General features: G+C 39.0%; 1 protein-coding gene across 1 annotated transcript; it reads right to left on the reverse strand.

Annotated features, from left to right (window-relative positions):
* Positions 1-1,584: 1,584 nt before the first annotated feature.
* On the reverse strand, positions 1,585-10,083 carry LOC131989378 (NACHT, LRR and PYD domains-containing protein 12-like). Its single transcript, XM_059354583.1, has 7 exons — positions 9,555-10,083; positions 9,030-9,203; positions 8,209-8,382; positions 6,321-6,494; positions 3,613-3,786; positions 2,609-2,782; positions 1,585-1,672 (listed from the first exon to the last, which is right to left on the reverse strand). Exons 1-7 carry the CDS (start codon positions 9,989-9,991, stop codon positions 1,666-1,668), a joined length of 1,314 nt encoding a protein of 437 aa, XP_059210566.1. The 5' UTR covers positions 9,992-10,083; the 3' UTR covers positions 1,585-1,665.
* Positions 10,084-19,893: the final 9,810 nt, after the last annotated feature.

A 19,893-nucleotide genomic window follows, 5' to 3' on the forward strand; every position in this document is an offset into this window, starting at 1 on the left:
TTAAGTAGATTTACAAAGTTAGCAAGGTAACTTCTGTGAAGTGAAGAGTGAAGAGATAAGATGTGCACATGAAATAATAATATGCAATAATATGCAAGTCTGGAGCCTAATAATACGATTTAAGTAAGATTTAACTGTGTGACAGAGGCTTTAAACACAACAGTCAAAACAGAATCCTATTATAACCCCAGGTGGAGGAGGTGTGTGACTGTGGAGGAGTCTTTGTGTCTTCATAGTGTTGTAACTACGCAACAGGGCGTCCAATATGTTGGGGTATCTGGTTACAGATACCAATTGCCTCCATCACGGGTCACCAAAAATGTTGGGAATTAAGGATGGCTCTTTTATGAATAAATGATGACCTTGCACAGGGCGTCAAATATATTAATAAAAGGGCGTTATCATAAATGCTATCCCTTCCATAAGGATACCAAATATGCAGGGATGAACCTGAGCAACACCACAAAAGTGTGGTTAGATTGCTATAAGAATTATTAATAATTATCATAAATAAATATTAATTATAAGAAATGATATGACTTGATTTGCTCTAAGTCACCTCGTTAGGGGCACCACTCTGTAAAACAGAGAAAAATATAGCCAATTCACCTAAATCAGTCTCATAATTATTAATCAGTGTGCCAAATTGATAGTTTAATAACTTTATGAATATAATTATAATCAAATTACAATATTAATATTTAATAGTGGTTGAAGGAATCGTGAATTCTTGAGACAGCAGAGGCCAGCATATCGTTCATAATGTACAAAATGAAAAAGACAGCATTTGTAATCAATCGTAAAATTCCAGCTGTGAAGCCAGGTGACTTGCTGTCTGGCAGTGTGAGCTGTTATAAACTGTCCTTTTAACAGTTCATTTAAAATATATATGATGTGAAAGTCAGTGTGTGAGCAGGTCAAAGGTTAGTATAGTTAGTTGCATGTAAGACCGACTGTCTGTATAAAGCAAGATTAACATACAACTTTGATTGTAACACGAATATCACATAAATATACTTAAAACACACATATAAACCAGATCATTAATTACAGGTCAAATCCTTGCTGCTAAAGTCCTTGCTGATTGCTTAGCTAAGCCCAGTTACATTACTCACGAATCCAGTTGAAAAGGGGGGGGGGATCCTTTTTCAGTAGAGGCGTGGAAGAAGGAAGTTGATTTAAATAATTTGCCGTCTTGCAAATTAAGTTGCTGGTTGTCGAGTTGGAGCTTTGTCTGACAGTTGCAATGAACTTTGTGTCCATTAATGCAACTTTGGTGCGCAGAGAAGGTCAGAGTTGCCATTGGTTCAGAATTCCTTGTGGAAAGGAGATTCTGCTTGAAGTCTCAGAAGAGAAGAGGATCTCAGCAAGGGGTGAGGGAGGAGGGGGGCTGGTGAATCCAGGCCTCTGGATCCCCTCCTGAAGAAGCTGCTTCCAAGCAAGAGCAGTAGAGAAAGAGAGAGAGAGGAGAAGGGACTTGTCCCCTTATAGCAGACCAGTGGACCCCCTGTGGTGTCAAGACTGGCTTGACCAATGAGGGAACCTGTGGTACAATCCCAACAATAGACTGTGTAGAAGGACAGAGCAACAGCAGGGCAGTCCAGATACCGTCAGATCCAGAGGAACACACAGGGAGGATGGTGGACTGGACTTTACTGGAGATCACTACCAGCTAATGAGAGAAGACGACAGACAACACAAGAGATAAACAAGAGATAAATCAGCGTTTACAGAGACTCCCTTAATCAGCTGTCAGTCAGTGATGCAGCACATCCAGTATAATCTCCTGAACCAGAGAATTATACAATTTACAGCCCCCATTCCATAATTTACAAAGACATGAAAAATCTATTTACAGAAGATTTAAATGTAGTATGTAAATGTAGTGTCTTGAAAACAAAATCTTTAGCTTTCTGAATCAGTCAAAGACTCTCTGATTGTCCAAACTACGTCTTTTTGCAAAGTATTTGTCACATCTGTTCCTCTCCTGCCTGTCTGCTGGTAATTTTCCACTGCTCCGCTCTGCCTGGTCCTCAAGCTGGCCCCAGCTTCATGGGAGCATCTCCATTCGCCACGGTACTGTTCCCTGGCATGAAACTGTCTGTGAGAGTTGGCTGCCTGTCCTTGCCACACTCACCTGCCTGTTCTGTCATCTGCCAGTGGCATTTCCTCCCCGCTCACCCCAAGCACACAGAGGCTGCTCTCGGATTGAAGCTTCCCCTCTCTGCCTGTAGTGATTGAACTGTGTTTTCTGAGACTGTGCATTAAAGAACATAGCTTACTGTCTGCCTGCCTGAGCGTGCTGTAAATGTGTACAAATACAAACTTTGTAAATGTAACATCTAGTGATCAAAGTATTCTTGATAATTCTCTCATCGTCCCACTATCACATAGTTGGTATTGCTGAAAACTAAAATTTCCCAGCTGTAAAATACATTAAATGCACTGCGATCTCACGTTTGCTATTTCCAGAGAAATTAAACATATTTCATCTTTAAATATTACAAATGTGGAGTCTGTTATGAAAATATTGAACTACACAAACAGATGGACAGATATACGTATATATGTGATGTTAAAGCTGATACTGCTGGAACCCTCTACTGACCTCAGAGTCTCCAGTCTGCGGTTTGGACTCTCCAGAAAATCACACAACATCTTCACTCCTGAATCCTGCAGCTTGTTTCCTCTCAGCTCCAGCTCTCTCAGATGGGAGGGGTTGGACTTCAGAGCTGAGACCAGGGAAGCACAGCTGATCTCTGACAAACTGCAGCTCCTTAATCTGAATAAAGAATAAATGATGCAGATAAAAATATGTTTATAATCCAATCAGATGTGTACGGGTTTTAATGTGCAGCTTAACATTACTGTGTCATAATCAATGAGGTTTTCTCTAAATTGGATAGAGTGACTACAATTTTTTTTTTTTTTTTTAAGATTATTTTTTAGGCATTTTTATGCTTTATTGACAGTGACAGAGTGAAAGGGGGTGACAGAGGGGAAGACATGCGGCAAAGGGAGCTCAGGCCGGATTCGAACCCAGCTCCGCCGCAGAAAAGCCTCAGCCTACATGGCAAGCGCTCTACCAGTGTGAGCCACCGGGACGCCCCACAATTTTGTTTTTGGGGATCATCATGATGTCAGCCTTCTGCAGACATCATCCAAATGTCACCCCAACATTCATAAAACTATTCATGTCAACACGATTAATAACATGGTGCTGCTCTCTGTCAGTTCTGTCATTAAAGGATCAATTCTATATTGATCCTTAAACAGCTGTGTGTGTTCTGAAGGATCAATGTTCATGACACATTATTTTTGAAAACATTAAAATGACTTCATCAGTTTAAATCAAACATTATTTCAGAGGATCTTCTGTATACAGATGTGACAAATAACAACAAAGTTTATTTAAAGTCCTTAGTGACTGCAGATTAAATTTAGTACAAGAAAAATAAAACATTAACAAAATTAACTTTACAACAAGAAAAATAAAACATTAACAAAATTTACTTTACAACTTTATGAATGTTATGAAATGTTGTTTGTACAAAAATGATGTTCCATTGTTGATGAAACATATTAGATATATAAAAGTAACAGTGAACTGACCTCAGAGTCTCCAGTCTGCAGTTTGGACTCTTCAGAAAATCACACTGCAGCTTCACTCCTGAATCCTGCAGCTCGTTGTCACTCAGCTCCAGCTCTCTCAGATGGGAGGGGTTGGACTTCAACGCTGAGGCCAGAGAAGCACAGCTGATGTCTGACAAACTGCAGCCAACCAACCTGAATTAAGAATAAATGATGTTGTGTAACAGCCATATTAACACATTAAAAATCCAGTTCAGTGCTATACCTGTCATATCTGACCCGCAGGGACGCTTTGTCATAGTATCAGGCCTTCTTCTTCACAAACCTGTCATTTATGTTAATGTATACGCCCCTAATTGGGATAATGATAATTTCATACGCAAGGTGTTTATTTCTTTGACAATCTTCAAGCTCCTTCCATAAATATAACGCATAGGACAAAGACTGATCTCCACTTAAAACATTTTGAAATTATTAATGCAATAATGGCAATGCAAAGCTGCAAGGGACCTGGCCCAGATGGTTACACAATAGAATTCTAAAAAGATGTTTCAAATAAATGATGTCCAGTCCTACTTGATATGTATGTAGACTCACCTTTTCGTGTGAGTCTCTACCACAAACACTACCTGAAGCATCAATTATTCTTCTGCTTGAGCCAGATAAAGATAGTACAGAGTGTGGCTCCGAGCCATCTCCCTTTTAAACAGCAATGTGAAGATCTTACTAAAAACTCTTGCCCTACGCTTAGAAACCACAATGAGCGATGTAATCACTGCTGACCAAACTGGCTTCGTGCCAGAGCGACACTTATTTACAAATGCATCGTCTTTTAAATATTATCCATTCTCCTGCATCTAGTAGGGTACCTGAGGTGGTTATTTCTCTGGGCGCAGAGAAAGCTTTTGACAGAGCTTAATGGACTTTTTTATTTGCGTGCTTACAGGAATTTTGGTATGGTCCCAATTTTATTTTGTGGATCAAATTCCTGTACAACTCACCCAAGCCCCCTATAACTACGAATGGCAGGCAGTCACAGTACTTTATGTTGTCCAGGGCAACCAGTCAGGGTTGTCTAATCAGCCCACTGTTATTTGCCTTGGCCATAGAGCCCTTATCCATGACACTTAAATCCTCAATAGCATTCAGTGGCATTTTTCAGAGGAGGAGAAGAACATTATCTTTATATACCAATGATTTATTGTTATACGTATCAGACCCCATTCTCAATGTACGTCATATTACCCATGCTCTATTAAAATTTGGTACATTTTCGGGATATAAATTGAACTTCAGTAAAAGTTCTACATGATAAATAACTTAGCTCTTCAAATTCAGGATGGGGCATTACCATTCACAAGGTCTAAAAATGGCTTTAAATATTTGGGTATCAATGTCACAAGAGATGTGCCGAGCCTTTATCAGAAAAACTACTGGGGGGAAAAAACAAATTTGATCTGGAGAAATGGAAAATACTCTACCTTGGCAGGAAAAGTAGGATGTATCAAGATGAATGTACTCACAACATTTCTGTACCTTTTTCAATGTACTCCAACATAACTACCTAAAACGTTCTTTAAATGTATTGATAAAGCTGTCACCTCGTTTATATGGAATGGTAAAAACCCCAGGCTTCGTTTAGAACTTCTACAGAGGCTAAATCTCAAGGAGGCCTCTCTCTTCCCAATCTTTGCTATTACTATTGGGCTGCAAACATTCAATAATTCAATAATATGTTGTTTTGGCTTTAAACCCCAGACACAGACTGGTGCCGTTTTGAAGCTATGTCTTGTACGTCAACAATTCTTGCAGCCCTGGACACCTCCAGTTTCCCCATTTCCATCTCACACCTCTCAAACAATCCAATCGTTAATTCTTTCAAGATATGGTCTCAATTCAGACAAAACTTTGGCTTTAAACATCTTCTTAACATAAGTAACAACCACCTTTTCCCTCCAGCCAGAATAGACATGGCGTTCTCTCTTTGGCAAAGAAAAATCATCTCTAAATTTAAAGATATGCACATTAACAGAATATTTGCCAGTTTTGACGACTTATCACATAAATTCAGCCACTTCCTTAAGTGCTGTATCAAGCTTGGACGAAATGTTATTGTTAACAGTAAATTCAAAAAGGCTAATTTCAAGAATGCATGATTGTATTGCCTCTCTTAAAAAACACAGCCCTTGTGAAGATAATGGCAGATTGGGCTGGTGAGATGGGAGTAGATATGGAGGAAGACATGTGGAACTGCGCTTTACAAAGAGTAAATGCCCGTACCTCCTGTGCAAAATTAAATATAATACAATTCAATGTTCTACATCGGACTAGATGTCGTAATTCCCCTGCCAACTTAACCCATATGTTTTGGTCATGTCCTGCCCTGGCAAACTATTGGTCTATGATCTTTCAAACAATATCTTAGGCAATTAATATTGTCTTCCCACCAAATGCAGCAGCAGCTTTATTTGGCATCACAGATAGGCTAACTCTACGACAGTTAAACAAGTATTTGAGGTTCAGAATGAATAATCCAGTGGAGGATTTTCTTATAATCATGTTTTAAATGTGCAGCTCAACACTGCTTTGCCGCAGTTAACAGACTAAACCACTGAAGAAAACAGACTTTAGCATTCAGATACTCAGTGTGGATCAGTATAATATCAGCTTTATATCAACACAACTTTAATCATATTCCTCTGAGCACAGAAGTAAAAATGGTGTCTGACCTTAGAGTTTCCAGTCTGCAGTTTGGACTCTGCAGAAAATCACACAGCAGCTTCATTCCTGAATCCTGCAGATTGTTTCCACTCACGTCCAGCTCTCTCAGATGGGAGGGGGTGGACTTCAGAGCTGAGGCCAGAGAAGCACAGCTGATCTCCGACAAACTGCAGCTCCTCAATCTTAATAAAGAATAAATAAATAAATAAATAAATAAATAAATAAATAAATAAATAAATAAATAAAACAAATACATAAAAATAAAAAATAGATTTATACATTTATTTATTTATAGTGTGTAATGTGCTACAGCACATATAGTTAATAAAAACAACATTAAAACTTCAGCAGGTAGGCTTTCTTGAAAAAGTGGGTTTTCAAGCCATGTTTAAAAATGTCAGTAGTCTGTGGTGACCTTAGGTGGTCTGGGAGGGCATTCCACAAGTAGGTGCAGAGCTGAAAGCCCGATCACCCATAGCATAGAGTTTAATCCTGGGGGTTTTAAGGCGGGAGGTGCAGGAGGAGCAAAGGGAGTGTGATGTTTACTAAGGAGTGAGGAGATCCTTGAGGTAGGTGGGGGCGGTTCCATGGATACATGGTGCGTGAGGAGGGCGTCCTTGTACTCAATCCGGAGTGAGACAGGGAGCCAGTGAATCGTTTTGAGGATGGAAGTGATGTGGTCGAATTTTCGCACCCTCATTAGGATCCTAGCGGCACTTTTGGATGTGTTGGATCTTCTGAATGCTCTTGCTGGGGATCCTGATAAGGAGTGCATTGTAGTAATCCAGCCTGGAGGAGACAAAGGTGTTGACAAGTTTTTCTGCATCTGTCCAAACAGAGTTTGGCGATGTTCCTGAGGTGATAAAAGGAGATTTTACAGAGTTGTTGGATGTGGGTGTTGAAGGCGAGATTTGGGTCCATTTTAACACCGAGATTGGTGATGACATGAGATATCTTGACCGGAAAAGGTGATGCTGGTGATGGAGGATTTTTGGACATGGTGGGGAGTGCCTACTAGGATGGCCTCAGTCTTGGAGCTGTTTAGCTAGAGAAAGTTGAGCTTCAAGGGTTCTGAGTGGCTGGCTTTTATGTACAACTGCATGTCATCTGCATAGCAGTGGTATGACAGCCCATGCCTCTTGATGATTTGACCATGGGGAAGCAGGTATAATGTGAAGAGGGTTGGTCCTAGCACTGAGTACTGGGGGACGCCGCAGGTGACAGTGTGGGTCTCTGATTTTGGCCTTTCCCATGGCAACGTGCTCAGTCCTTCGAGTGAGATAAGAGGAGAACCAGTTGAAGACAGAGTTGGACAGACCGATGCTGGTGTGAAGTCCATGCAGCAGGATGTTGTGGTCAACGGTATCAAAGGCGGCAGACAAATTCAGGAGAATGAGAAGTGATGGGGAGTCGACATCAGCTGTTATCAGTAAGTCATTGGTCACCCTAACCAGTGCTGTTTCTGTGCTGTGGCCACGACGGAAACCAGACTGAAATGTTTCATTAAGTGTAATGTGAGATGGTTGTGAAGTTGAGCAGCCAATGCTTTTTCAAGGACCTTTAAGATTAATGGAAGGCTTTAGTAACTGTCAAAAACATCTGGATTATATGTGTGTTTTTTGAGAAGTGGCCTGATGACAGCAGTTTTGAGTGCAGGTGGGACATAACCAGCTTGAAGGGAAAGGTTTATCACCTGGGTAATAAGGGGGTAATGGCAGGAAGATTGGACTTTAACAGCAGACATTTTCTACAGTATAAGTCTTTAGTGACTGCAGATTGAATCAAGTACAAGAAAAATAAAAAAATACACTAAATGAACTTTACAACTAAATTAATGTTATGAAATATTATGTTTGTACATATTAGACCTACAAAAGTAACAGTTAGTGAACTGACCTCAGAGTCTCCAGTCTGCAGTTTGGACTCTGCAGAAAATCACACAGCAGCTTCACTCCTGAATCCTGCAGCTTGTTGTTGCTCAAGTCCAGCTCTCTCAGATGGGAGGGGTTGGACTTCAGAGCAGAGGCCAGAGAAGCACAGCTGATTGCTGACAACCTGCAGCTCCTCAATCTGAATAAAGAATAAATTGAGTTTAGAAGACAAAGTTCCTGTTTGAACACATTATTAAACACTGAATGATTTCAGAGCTGAAGAAGCTTTAGAAAGAACAAGATCCGGGATGGCTTTGGCTCAGTTGGTAGAGCCCACAGATCGGAAGGTCTTCGCTTTGGATAAAAGTACTATATAAGTGCAGTCCATTTACCATTTGCTGGTAAAATGAACTGTTTCCCCCTTATCTAGGACAATCATGTCATATTATGAAAAACACTGAGACGAATCTTTTCTTTGGAATTTAAAAATGGCCGAAATAAAATATATGGGACTTTATACAACACATAATAACTGAGGTCAATTCACCCACTTCACTCTCATTTCAAGTGACAGATTGGGGCTATTCTCATCAACGCACAGCTGACTGTGAGCTCTGCTTCATTCTCAGTCCTCTATAGAACTGGATCAGATGTGCACAGAGTAAAATGAGATACATGTTTATTTATTTATCTGGACTGTTTGGATAAAGGCAAACGCTTTAAAAATTACCTACCAGGTGATTGGGTGAACTCATGAAATAAATGAACCAAACTAAATATGAAACTTCGATTACAATTTCAATTCTGCAGATATACACTTTTTGTTAGCATAACATAGGAACTGACCTCAGAGTCTCCAGTCTGCAGTTTGGACTCTCCAGTCCAGCACACACCTGCTTCACTCCTGAATCCTGCAGGTAGTTGTGACTCAGGTCTAGCTCTCTCAGATGGGAGGGGTTGGACTTCAGAGCTGAGGCCACGACTTCACAGTGAGTCCCAGAGAGTCGACAGCTAGAAAGTCTGTAATTACAAATAATATAACATTTTCAATATAAACAGTTCTAACACTTTTTCATTTTTCATTTCATTTTATTAATTCTTCTTTTCTTACCAAAAAATAATCAACAACGTAAACAACAACAATGTAGGCTTGATGCATATACTTCAAACTTACCTAGTATAGGAGATGTCAAGATTGGCAGTGAAACATGTAGAATGTTTTCAATATGCACGTTTAATGGTAGTTTAAGAAAACTTTTATAGTGTGCAGGTTTAATATTTAACATGTGTGTAAAGTGTGTATCTTTATTCTAACACTGATGCTTCAGCTTTACATTGCTGTATAATGTTGATGATCACATCTGGACTTACTGAGCTTTCCTGCAGTTCCTCACAGCTGGAATCAGTCTCCATCGTCCCTGGTATGATGTGTTGTACTTCTTCAGTTCCAACTCATCCAGAACCTCCTCTGACATCTGCAGCATGTAGGCCAGAGCTGAGCATTGGATCACAGAGAGTTTTTTCTTTGATCTGTTCTTTGACTTCAGGAACTCTTGAATCTCCTGATGTACTGAGAGGTCATTCATCTCCGTCAGACAGTGGAAGATGTTGATGCTTCTTTCAGGAGAGATCTCATAAGTGTTCATCTCCTTCAGGTTGTTGATGGCTCTCTGGATGACTTCTGGACTGTTGTCTGTCTGACCCAGCAGGCCTCCTAACAGTCTCTGATTGGACTCCAGAGAGAGGCCATGAAGGAAGCGAACAAACAGGTCCAGATGGCCATTTTTACTTTTAAGGGATTTCTCCATGGCTCTCCTCAGGAAGTCATCCAGTGGGTAATCTTGTTGTTCTTGTTCTTGTTGTTCTTGTTGTTCTTGTTCTTGTTGTTGTTGTTGTTGTTGTTGTTGTTCGTCTTCTTCTTCTTCTTCTTCTTCTTCTTCTTTTTCTTCCTCCAGAAAAGCCTCCACTACCTCTGTGTTCCTGTTGGTGTAACAGTGGAACATGTAGACTGCAGCCAGAAACTCCTGAATGCTCAGATGAACGAAGCAGTAGACTGTTTTCTGGAAGATCACACTCTCTCTTTTGAAGATCTCTGTGCAAACTCCTGAGTGCACTGAGGCCTCTGTGACATTGAGACCACATCGCTCCAGGTCTTCTTGGTAGAACATGATGTTTCCTTTCTGCAGCTGTTCAAACGCCAGCCTCCCCAGCTTCAGAAGAACTTCTCTGTCAGCCTCCATCAGCTCCTGTGGACATGTCTCATGTCCCTCATCATACTTCTGCTTCTTCTTCTTGGTCTGAACCAGCAGGAAGTGTGAGTACAGGTCAGTCAGGGTCTTGGGCAGCTCTCCTCTCTGGTCTGTAGTCAACATGTGGTCCAGGACTGTAGCAGTGATCCAGCAGAAGACTGGGATCAGACACATGATGTGGAGGCTCCTGGATGTCTGGATGTGTGAGATTATTCTGCTGGACCGCTCTTCATCACTGACCCTCCTCCTGAAGTACTGCTCCTTCTGGGCATCAGTGAAGCCTCGTACTTCTGTCACCCTGTCAACACATGCAGGAGGGATCTGATTGGCCGCTGCAGGTCGGGATGTTATCCAGACGAGAGCCAAGGGAAGCAGCTTCCCCTCGATGAGGTTTGTCAGCAACACATTGACCGATGACTTCTGAGTGACATCAGACACAACCTCCTTGTTGTTGAAATCCAGTGAAAGTCTGCTTTCATCCAGGCCGTCAAAGATGAACAGAATATTACAGACAGCGAGCTTCTCTGCTGGGACCTTCTGTAATGTTGGATGGAAAACATGGAGCAGCTCCAGAAGACTGTACTGCTCATCTCTGATCAAGTTCAGCTCCCTGAACGAAAGCGGAATCACCACACTGACGTCTTGGTTTTCCAAACCCTCTGCCCAGTCCAGACTGAACTTTTGCACCGAGAATGTTTTTCCAACACCAGCAACGCCGTTCGTCAGAACGACTCTGATGTCTCCCTGTTGGTCAGGTAAGGCTTTAAATATGTCCTGGCACCTGATTGGAGTGTCGTGGACGGTCTTCTTCTTGGAAGCTGTCTCCAGCTGCCTCACCTCATGTTGGCTATTAACCTCTTCACTCTGTCCCTCTGTGATGTAGAGCTCAGTGAAGATCCTGTTGAGGAAGGTTCCACTTCCTGTTCCATCGCTTCCTTCAGTCACACGTTCACATCTCCTCCGCAGACTGATCTTATGCTCTTCAAAAGCCTCCTGCAGACCACCAGTAACTAAAAAAAGAAGAAAAAAAAAGAAAACTGCCTTATCTGGTGTTTATGTGCAAAACAAAACAAAAAAAGATCACATAAATGTAAAAACAAAATGTTACAATGAACATCGATGAAAATCAAGCCGTGTGTAACACACACACATACGGTTCTTATCAAACTAACTACCCCCCAAACCGCACCTGCCTCTAACCTCACAACAGACAATTGCAACAACATCAATGAGGTTGTTAAGCTTGCTAATGTTGGGAATTAAGGATGCCTCTTTTATGAATAAATGGTACCTTGCACAGGGTGTCAAATATGTAAAAAAAAAAAAAAAAAAGGGGGTGTTATCATAAATGCTATCCCTCCCACAAGGATATCAAATATGTAAGGATGAACCTGAGCAACACTTCTCAGGGTTCAAGTGTGGTAAGATGGCTATCAGAATTATTAATAATTATACATTATTATTATTATTATTATTATTATTATTATTATTATTAATAATAATTATTATTATTATTATTATTATACATTATATGACTTGATTTACTCTAAGTCCCCTTGAAAAAAGGGCACCACTCTGTAAAACAGCGAAAAATATAGCCAATTCACCTAAATCAGTCTCATAAAGTTACTAAACTATCAATTTGGAACATTGATTAATAATAACTTAATAACTTTAATCAAATTACCATATTTGTATTGAGTAATGGTTGAAGGAATACAGAATTCTTTTTTTTAGAAGAGGTTAACAAATTGTTCACAGTGTACAATATTTAAAAAAGCAAAGCATACAATCTACGGAGTATAGAGCTACAAGGTCTAATCTAAGACTATCTACAGTGTAGGCTTACAAAAGAGAGGTGTGTGTGTGTGTGTGTGTGTGTGTGTGTGTGTGTGTGTGTCTGTGTGTGTGTGTGTGTCTGTGTCTGTGTGTGTCTACATGTCTCAAGACAAAGAGTCGTAAATCTCATGCTGTGAAGGGTTAGGGTTAGGCCTGGGCCATTTGTTGCTGTGTGAGCTACTACAAACTGATTCACATACAATATACTTTCAATTTGCTTAAAATAAACACAGTGTGTAAGCAAGTCAAAGATGTTAGTAGAGTTAGTTTGCATGTACATCTGTGTAAAGCAAGGTTAAAATACATCTTCAAATGATTTAGCTATACCAATATCACAACAATGATACTTAAACACAATTGAACCACCTCATTGATTACAGGTAAAATCCTTTGTACTTAAAGTCCCTGCTGATTTTCTTATCTAAGCCCAGTTAAATTACTCGAAGTCCAGTTGAGAAAGGGGAGAAATCATTTCTGTGAAGATGGCGTCAAAGACAGTTTGGTTTCAATAATTTGCTGTCTTGCAAACTAAGTACCATTCTGGCCAAACTTCAGTTGTACAGTGCTACCAGCTCAAGAGACCAAAGCTAAAGTGACACAGTGCCTCAGGGAAGCCGAGTGCATCTCCATAACAGATGGATGGACTTCACAAGCTACTCGGAGCTATAATACAGTCACAGCTCATGCCATCAGCAGGGAATGGAACAATTTCTTTCTTCCAAAAAGATAGCACTTGAAGATGTCCTTTGGGATTCTTTCACTGATGCAGTGGACAGTGCTCAGCCCAACATTGGGATTGAGGCTGAAAGTAACTTGTATTGCAAAGGATCTCTATTGTCTTCTCTAACTGCCCTCAAGAGGTGGAGAGACCATGCAGGGTTTACCCACTGCTGTCATGCATGGTCAAAGTATATCTCTAAGGTCTAAGTGACAGCATGGGACATTTCAAAAACCGAAAGATCCCAGCTTCTACCTGGAATTGTTGTCATGCTCATATTCCTCATGGACAAACCTGTCTGATGATGGTGAATGAGTTTGTTACTTTTGGGTGCTGGAGTTACTTGGAAAACTAAAGAAAAACTTGATTTAATTGATTGCAGGCTCTCATTGTATCCCACTGTATTGTAATTCAGATGTGAGATTGAGTGGCATTTAGAAAATGCATTTTTTTTAGTGGTACTAGATCCATCTCATGCATTATTTTTTATTTGAATTGTATTAGTTGAATTTTTAAACAACTCCTACTGAAAGCTGTATCATTATTTTGTTTTGCAATTCTACATGCAAAGTTAAATCATTAATTGCTTGAAGGCAATAATCCATTAAATTGAATGCTTTTGCACGGTCAAGTGGGTCATGGCTGACTACTAAGTTTTTCAAATTGTATTAAAAAAGGAAAATAGATGCTTTCAGTTAAAAAGAAAACAGACTGTGTCGCAGATGTATTATTCAATATTTTATGTTGTCGTACAGTGAGTATTGCTACATCCCTACATTTCAGCCATCTTGAATTCAGTGCTGGGTGTCGTTATTCCCAGTCTCTGGTGTAGTAAAAACAGTTCTTCATGATTTAGCCAAGAGTAGCAAACAGTGGCACGATAATAATTCTAAGGCCATCTCAGATAGCGGTACAAATTTTTAAGCACTTAACCAAAAGTCTTGTGTATGGCTGGAGAACGTAGCTTTGTCTCTAGCATACAAAACGACCATCTGACGGGGCAGCTGTGGCTCACAAATTGCAGAGTGGTCGTCCAGTGATTGGAAGGTCAGTGGTTCGATCCGCGACCATGGCAGCCTACATGTCGAAGTATCCTTGTGCAAGATACTGAACCCCAAAAGGCTCCCGATGCTGCGTTCATCGGTGTATGAATGAATTCTGGTGGCAAGTGGCACCGTTTAGGGTAGCCTTTGCCACCAGTACGAATGTGTGTGAATGCAGTCTGTCTGTCTGTAGTGTAAAGCAATTTGAGTGGTCCCAAAGCGACGAAAAAAGCCCTCATATATTATTGCAGGTCCATTTACACCTGTATCACATCATCTTGTGTCTCTTTCTAGCTTGTTTCTGGGGTAGCATAATAATAAGGTAACGCAATAATAGCATGTAAGAGCTGCTCACTTGCAGCTATTTTTTTGACTGTATTGATTTATGATAGACGTCAAGATTTTTGACTGCTTTGGGATTGTGTAAACTTGAAACACTTTTGGAATCATATTCTGGATGTACTTAAGGGCATCACAGGGATTGAGATTCCTCACTCAAGATTGATTTTGCTAGGGGATTTATCTGTTTTACCCGCTAAAAAGATAAGAAAAACACGTTTTACTAGGCTATTCCTAATTGCTGGAAATAAATGTACTGCCATACTGTGGAAAAGTGAAAACCTAACCCCCTTTCTTTATATTTTTTTATGGTTTTAATTTATTTTTCTATTATTTACTTCAGTATTGTATTTATCTACCATCTACTTTACTATTACTGTTATTATTATCCTTTTTATTATTATTATTTTATTTATTTATTTTTCATTATTATTATTATTAGGGATGAAGGCAAGAGTTGGCCTTTAGGGCCTGATTTGGGAGGGGGGTGGGTTTGGGTGGAATTTGAAGTTCTACTGCCGGTACTGATGCTGTAAACTGTATGAAAAAATGTTAATAAATAAATTGTTAAAAATAAATAAATTGAGAATTCATTCAAATTCCAAATACCAAACATATTGAATATGCATTTATTTATTTTGGGTTTGGATTTTGTATGTCTACGCAGAAAAGACATGCAATTAAAATTCAGGTGGACTTAAAACATGAAGATATTAAAAATGATTTAACATATCCGTGCTAAAAAGGTCCTGTACTCAGACATGAAGCAGACAGATTGACACTCTTACTGGTTCTGGATCTTTGTCCACAATGGGGACAGGAGGAGTCTCCAGGTGAAGCAGACTGGCTGATGAATAGTCTGCAGAAGGCTGGATCCTTCAGGACGTCCTGACACAAAGCACAGCAGGACAGCTGCTCCTCCTCATCACTCCTCTTCTTCCCCCTGTGAAGACATTCAGTTATAACTAAAATGATTTGTTGATTGTTGTTGAAAGCTGAGTGGGTCACAGACAACAGTAGAAGTGTTGTTATTTTTCTGTTTGGAACTAACTTTCCTTCCTTTAATTTACTCTCCTATTTTAATAAATACAATTTAACTGAATTTTCCTGTCTGACTGTCTTGCTACACATTTACTGAACTGGCTGCACTTTATCAATACAAACTCAACACTTTCTGCAAGTTACTGCACATAATAACCCCCCATTACAAACAGTTGATTATGCTCTATACTGTTTGAGCCCTGTGACTTTTAGCAGATAAACCTGAGTTATTTAAGTTTGAAATTAGGTTAGAAATGGTCCAAACATTGAGGCAGACTGTCATGATTTCACTGTCTGTTTAGTATTTTATTTTCCCCTCATGTTCCATGTCTTGTGTTTCCTGTTTTATTTTGTGATCCATGTCTGCCCCGCCCCCCTCCTCATCTGTGTGCACCTGATCCCAGATTGTGTCCCTCCCACCTGTGTCTCATCACTCCCCATCAGCCCCATATATAATTATAGGCAGTTCGTTGTTCTTCATAGCTCACAGTCAAGAATTTCACAGTCATAGCCTTGTCGCCTTTGTCGTGCCACTTTTTGATTCTGCCTTTTGCCTCTCATTTTTGGATACCTTTGCCTGTGTGACTGCCTGCATGTGTACAGACCTCGTTTCTGAATTAACGCCTTTCGATTATTGGAATCGGATCTTTGTTGTGCATCTGAGTCCTTCTGTACTATGTCATTGACACGGACCTGTAGTCTAGGACATATAAATACAGTATACACAAATATTAATGAGTTTGTAACAGTTCTTACATTGTGTCTGAGTGTCCAGGTTCATTACTGAAGGTCAGAGGTTCCCCTTTTGAATGATCACTCTTCATAGACAGACAGCCGGACATTACAGACTCTGCTCCGTCCTCCTCTTTCTCCACACAATCACTCATCTTCTGACCTGAAGTCAGTCTGAGGTAAAAGAACAAAACAAAAACAACAAAAAAAAGTTTTCACAGTACTCACATGCAGGACTATGTCATTGGCCTCTAAATTATGTACAAGTTTCAAAAAACATCTCATGTTAAATTGGTAATTAATAATTAAATAAAATGGACATTCCAGAAATCTGGGAACTTATCATGAAACTTTCTAAAGAAAATGTATTTTGGCTTTGCAATTGGGTTTCAACTTTTAAATGTTATAGGTTTAATATCAGTGTAGCAGATGTCTATAAGAACCTAGCTCTTTGTGTTAAATATTCACACAATCTGTTAATATTTAAAAGAAAACCTGTTAAATTAAAGGTCCATAAAACTGACCTTTGGTAAGATTCAGAGGTATTAATGAGGTTGTATTAAGTAATATGGTGCAATGCAATTTAATTAAGTAATAAAACACTGTCACCTGCTGAGAGACAACCCCTAACACTGAGTATCAGCTCAGAACACAAGAACCATGTGTACCAAAGTAGTTTCTTCATGTGTTTCAACTAAGACTGAGAAAAGGACCACACACACACACAGAGAGACACAGACAGACAGACACAAACACACACACAATCTTAGATTAGACCTTGTAGCTCTATACTCCGTAGATTGTATGCTTTGCTTTTTTAATGTTGTACACTGAACAATATGTTAACCTCTTCTAAAAAAAGAATAATTCTGTATTCCTTCAACCATTATTCAATATAAATATGGTAATTTGATTATAGTTAAGTTATTATTAATAAATGTTCCAAATTGATAGTTTAGTAACTTTATGAGACTGATTTAGGTGAATTGGCTTTATTTTTCGCTGTTTTACTGGAACATGAACCCATCCAGAACTGCACCTTGGCATTTTTCTTGTATAAGGGTTAATGTGCATTCACCACAGATGACTCAGACCTAAACAGTTAAACATTAACAGTGTTGTATCAACCCTTCGCCTTCTGCAGTCTTCCTTTGTCTCCTTATGCTCTGGAGTCTTTGACTGTCTGAAATACATTCAGTGATATTGTTTATTTTGTTTTATTGTCCCCTTCCTGTTTTTTTTGTGCAGTACCTGTATCACCTCGTCAGTGTTGTTCCTCACCTCCTCATTTCCAGGTTTCTTAATGATCTCAATGGCTCAAATTAAATAAATAACTTTGCTAACTAGGTTAAGCTATTGAACTTTAACACTTAGCAAGGTTTACTGTTGAATGTTGGCCGGGGAAGTATTTGGTAATGTTCATCTTTGCAACGTGAAACTGCTGTAATACAATACAATTGTATTATTTTCTTGGCTTACAGGTTTTCAGCAAGTCACTGTTGTCTGTTGACAGACGAATCAAACTGTTGAGTTCATTCTAACATTTCTTTCCTCTACACTTCACGGAGAAAAATTTGGAATTGAAAAAACAAAAACATTTTAGAATTAAAATAGAAAAAAATTAGATTAACACTCACCCTGCCTCAGCCTTCAGTTTCCCTCCTTCTGTCAACTCATAATAAGTAACTGACTAAACAATGTTAAGGCCAAGGTTCCCTCCCTGTTTTCAAGTACCTGGATAACATGGTCAGTGTAGCTCCTCCCCTCTCCATATACAGTTTAGTCGGGCATGAAAAGGTCTATGGAAGAGTCAAATCCACTGAGCAGGCATTCACAACATGCTCAAGTGTTTCCATTTGTGCCTGGAGCTCCTCTTCATTCACATCTGAGCTGCTGATAAGAACACAGAGTCTAAACATCAAACTAAAGCAGTAAAATGTTCAGTAATAAAGGATTCAGAAATAAAGCATTAATATAACATGAGGGGCCTTCATTCGCTTCTCCGTACCTATATAATGTAGTGCGCTGTATTGTGATATTTATGGTAAATTCATTGAAACTGCTCAGACCGATCTGACATGAAGGATAAACACTTTATCATTCTGTCATTCTTTCTCACTTTTTTCAGTTTAAAGCTCTTACCTGCAGAGAGGAGATGAAGTATTACCTTTACATAAACACATTTTCTGCGCAACGCAATTTAATTATTTCATGTGGTGTATTTGTTGTGTCAACGTGCGGTTTTCAGTTTTTAGAATAAGTGTGACACGCATGATATTCACTGTGGATTTAAAAAAAATAAAATGCCTTTGGTATAGACTGTACAGTAAAATCTTAGATTAAATAAAAAAATAATTAATATTTAACTTTTTGTTCCCAATCAATAATTCCAGTCTAATACATCCTAGAGGACCTCAGGTATCTTCTCACAAATGTACAGAACTTTTCACTGTGGAAATTCATAATAAAATGCACCTGGATATTTACTGTACAGTAAAAACTTAACATTATATTAAAAATTAATTAAAATAAAACTGTCTGTTTCTGTTTTCTTTGCTTGTATGTGTGCTTGGTTTTTGTCTGTCTCTTCGATCTGTTTAAAGGTCCTCTAGAATGTATTTGAAGTGGAATTAGTGATTGTAAACAGACAATTTAATTTTAATTATTTTTTTATGTTACATTTTCCACTGTACAGTGAATATCCAAGGGCATTTGTCTAATACTCCACAGTGAAAGGTTCCTTTGCATCTGTCCCTACTTATATACCTAAATGTATATATTATTTTTCAGTGTCCAATGCATCTTGCTATTTATTTTCCTTTTTAAATGTCTTCTTCTTTTCTGTTTATATACGCTTTTATCAAAAATTAACATAAGCATTTATTTATACACTGTAACATAAGCGAAATTTCATTTTTATTCCATTCTTTTTTCAATTAATTATTAAATAATGTGTAGTTTATCTGAAATTGCACAATGTACACAAAGGTTACTAAAATCTTCAGAGTGAACCTGAATGTCTTGAAACAGAATTTAAAATAGTTTTCTCTGCTACACTTTGACTCATCACAGTCTAAGTCAGTTAGGCTACTCATGTCACCCAGTGTATTCTGGTCAACCCCACATCAAGCTCAGTCATGATCTCTCTTTTATCTTGATCCAATTTAGCTTTGTCCTCATCTGTAACACAAGTGTGTGTTTTGCCCTTGTGTGTAAGTCAAAATAGGTTTCGTCCCTGGGTCCATTTCACAACAGATCTATATTATCTAGACCAGGGATTCCCAAAGTGTGGTGCGTGGACCCCTGAGGGTGCGCGAGCTGCTGCTAGGGGGTGTGCAAGATGAAATATGTAATGGCGGTCTGATAATTACACAATTACATTTTTTTCCCCCCACAATAAAGACTTGTAAATAAACATTTCCTTTGTAAAGTGTAAAATCAAAAACTGTAATATTATTTAATTTATAAATGCAGGCTATTCAAAATGCACTTCATCTTAAAATGAAGTGTAGAAGAAGCTATCTTGTGTTAGCTCCACGGTCATTTAATCTTGCTGCAATTTTTGTTCAACGCAGCTCAAAATATAAAATTTTACCCAACTTATCTGCTTTCTGCCTCTGATCCTGAGCCTGTCATCGTCCTCTTTACTCACAAAAGTGTAAGCTTTACGCATAACTTTGTTGCGTTATATTGAAACTGTGTTACAGATTAATTCAAATGCAAGAAAATTACTATTTTATTTTATTGTT

Source organism: Centropristis striata, chromosome 17, assembly GCF_030273125.1.
Source record: "Centropristis striata isolate RG_2023a ecotype Rhode Island chromosome 17, C.striata_1.0, whole genome shotgun sequence".
In the NCBI taxonomy this organism is placed as follows: Eukaryota; Metazoa; Chordata; class Actinopteri; order Perciformes; family Serranidae; genus Centropristis; species Centropristis striata.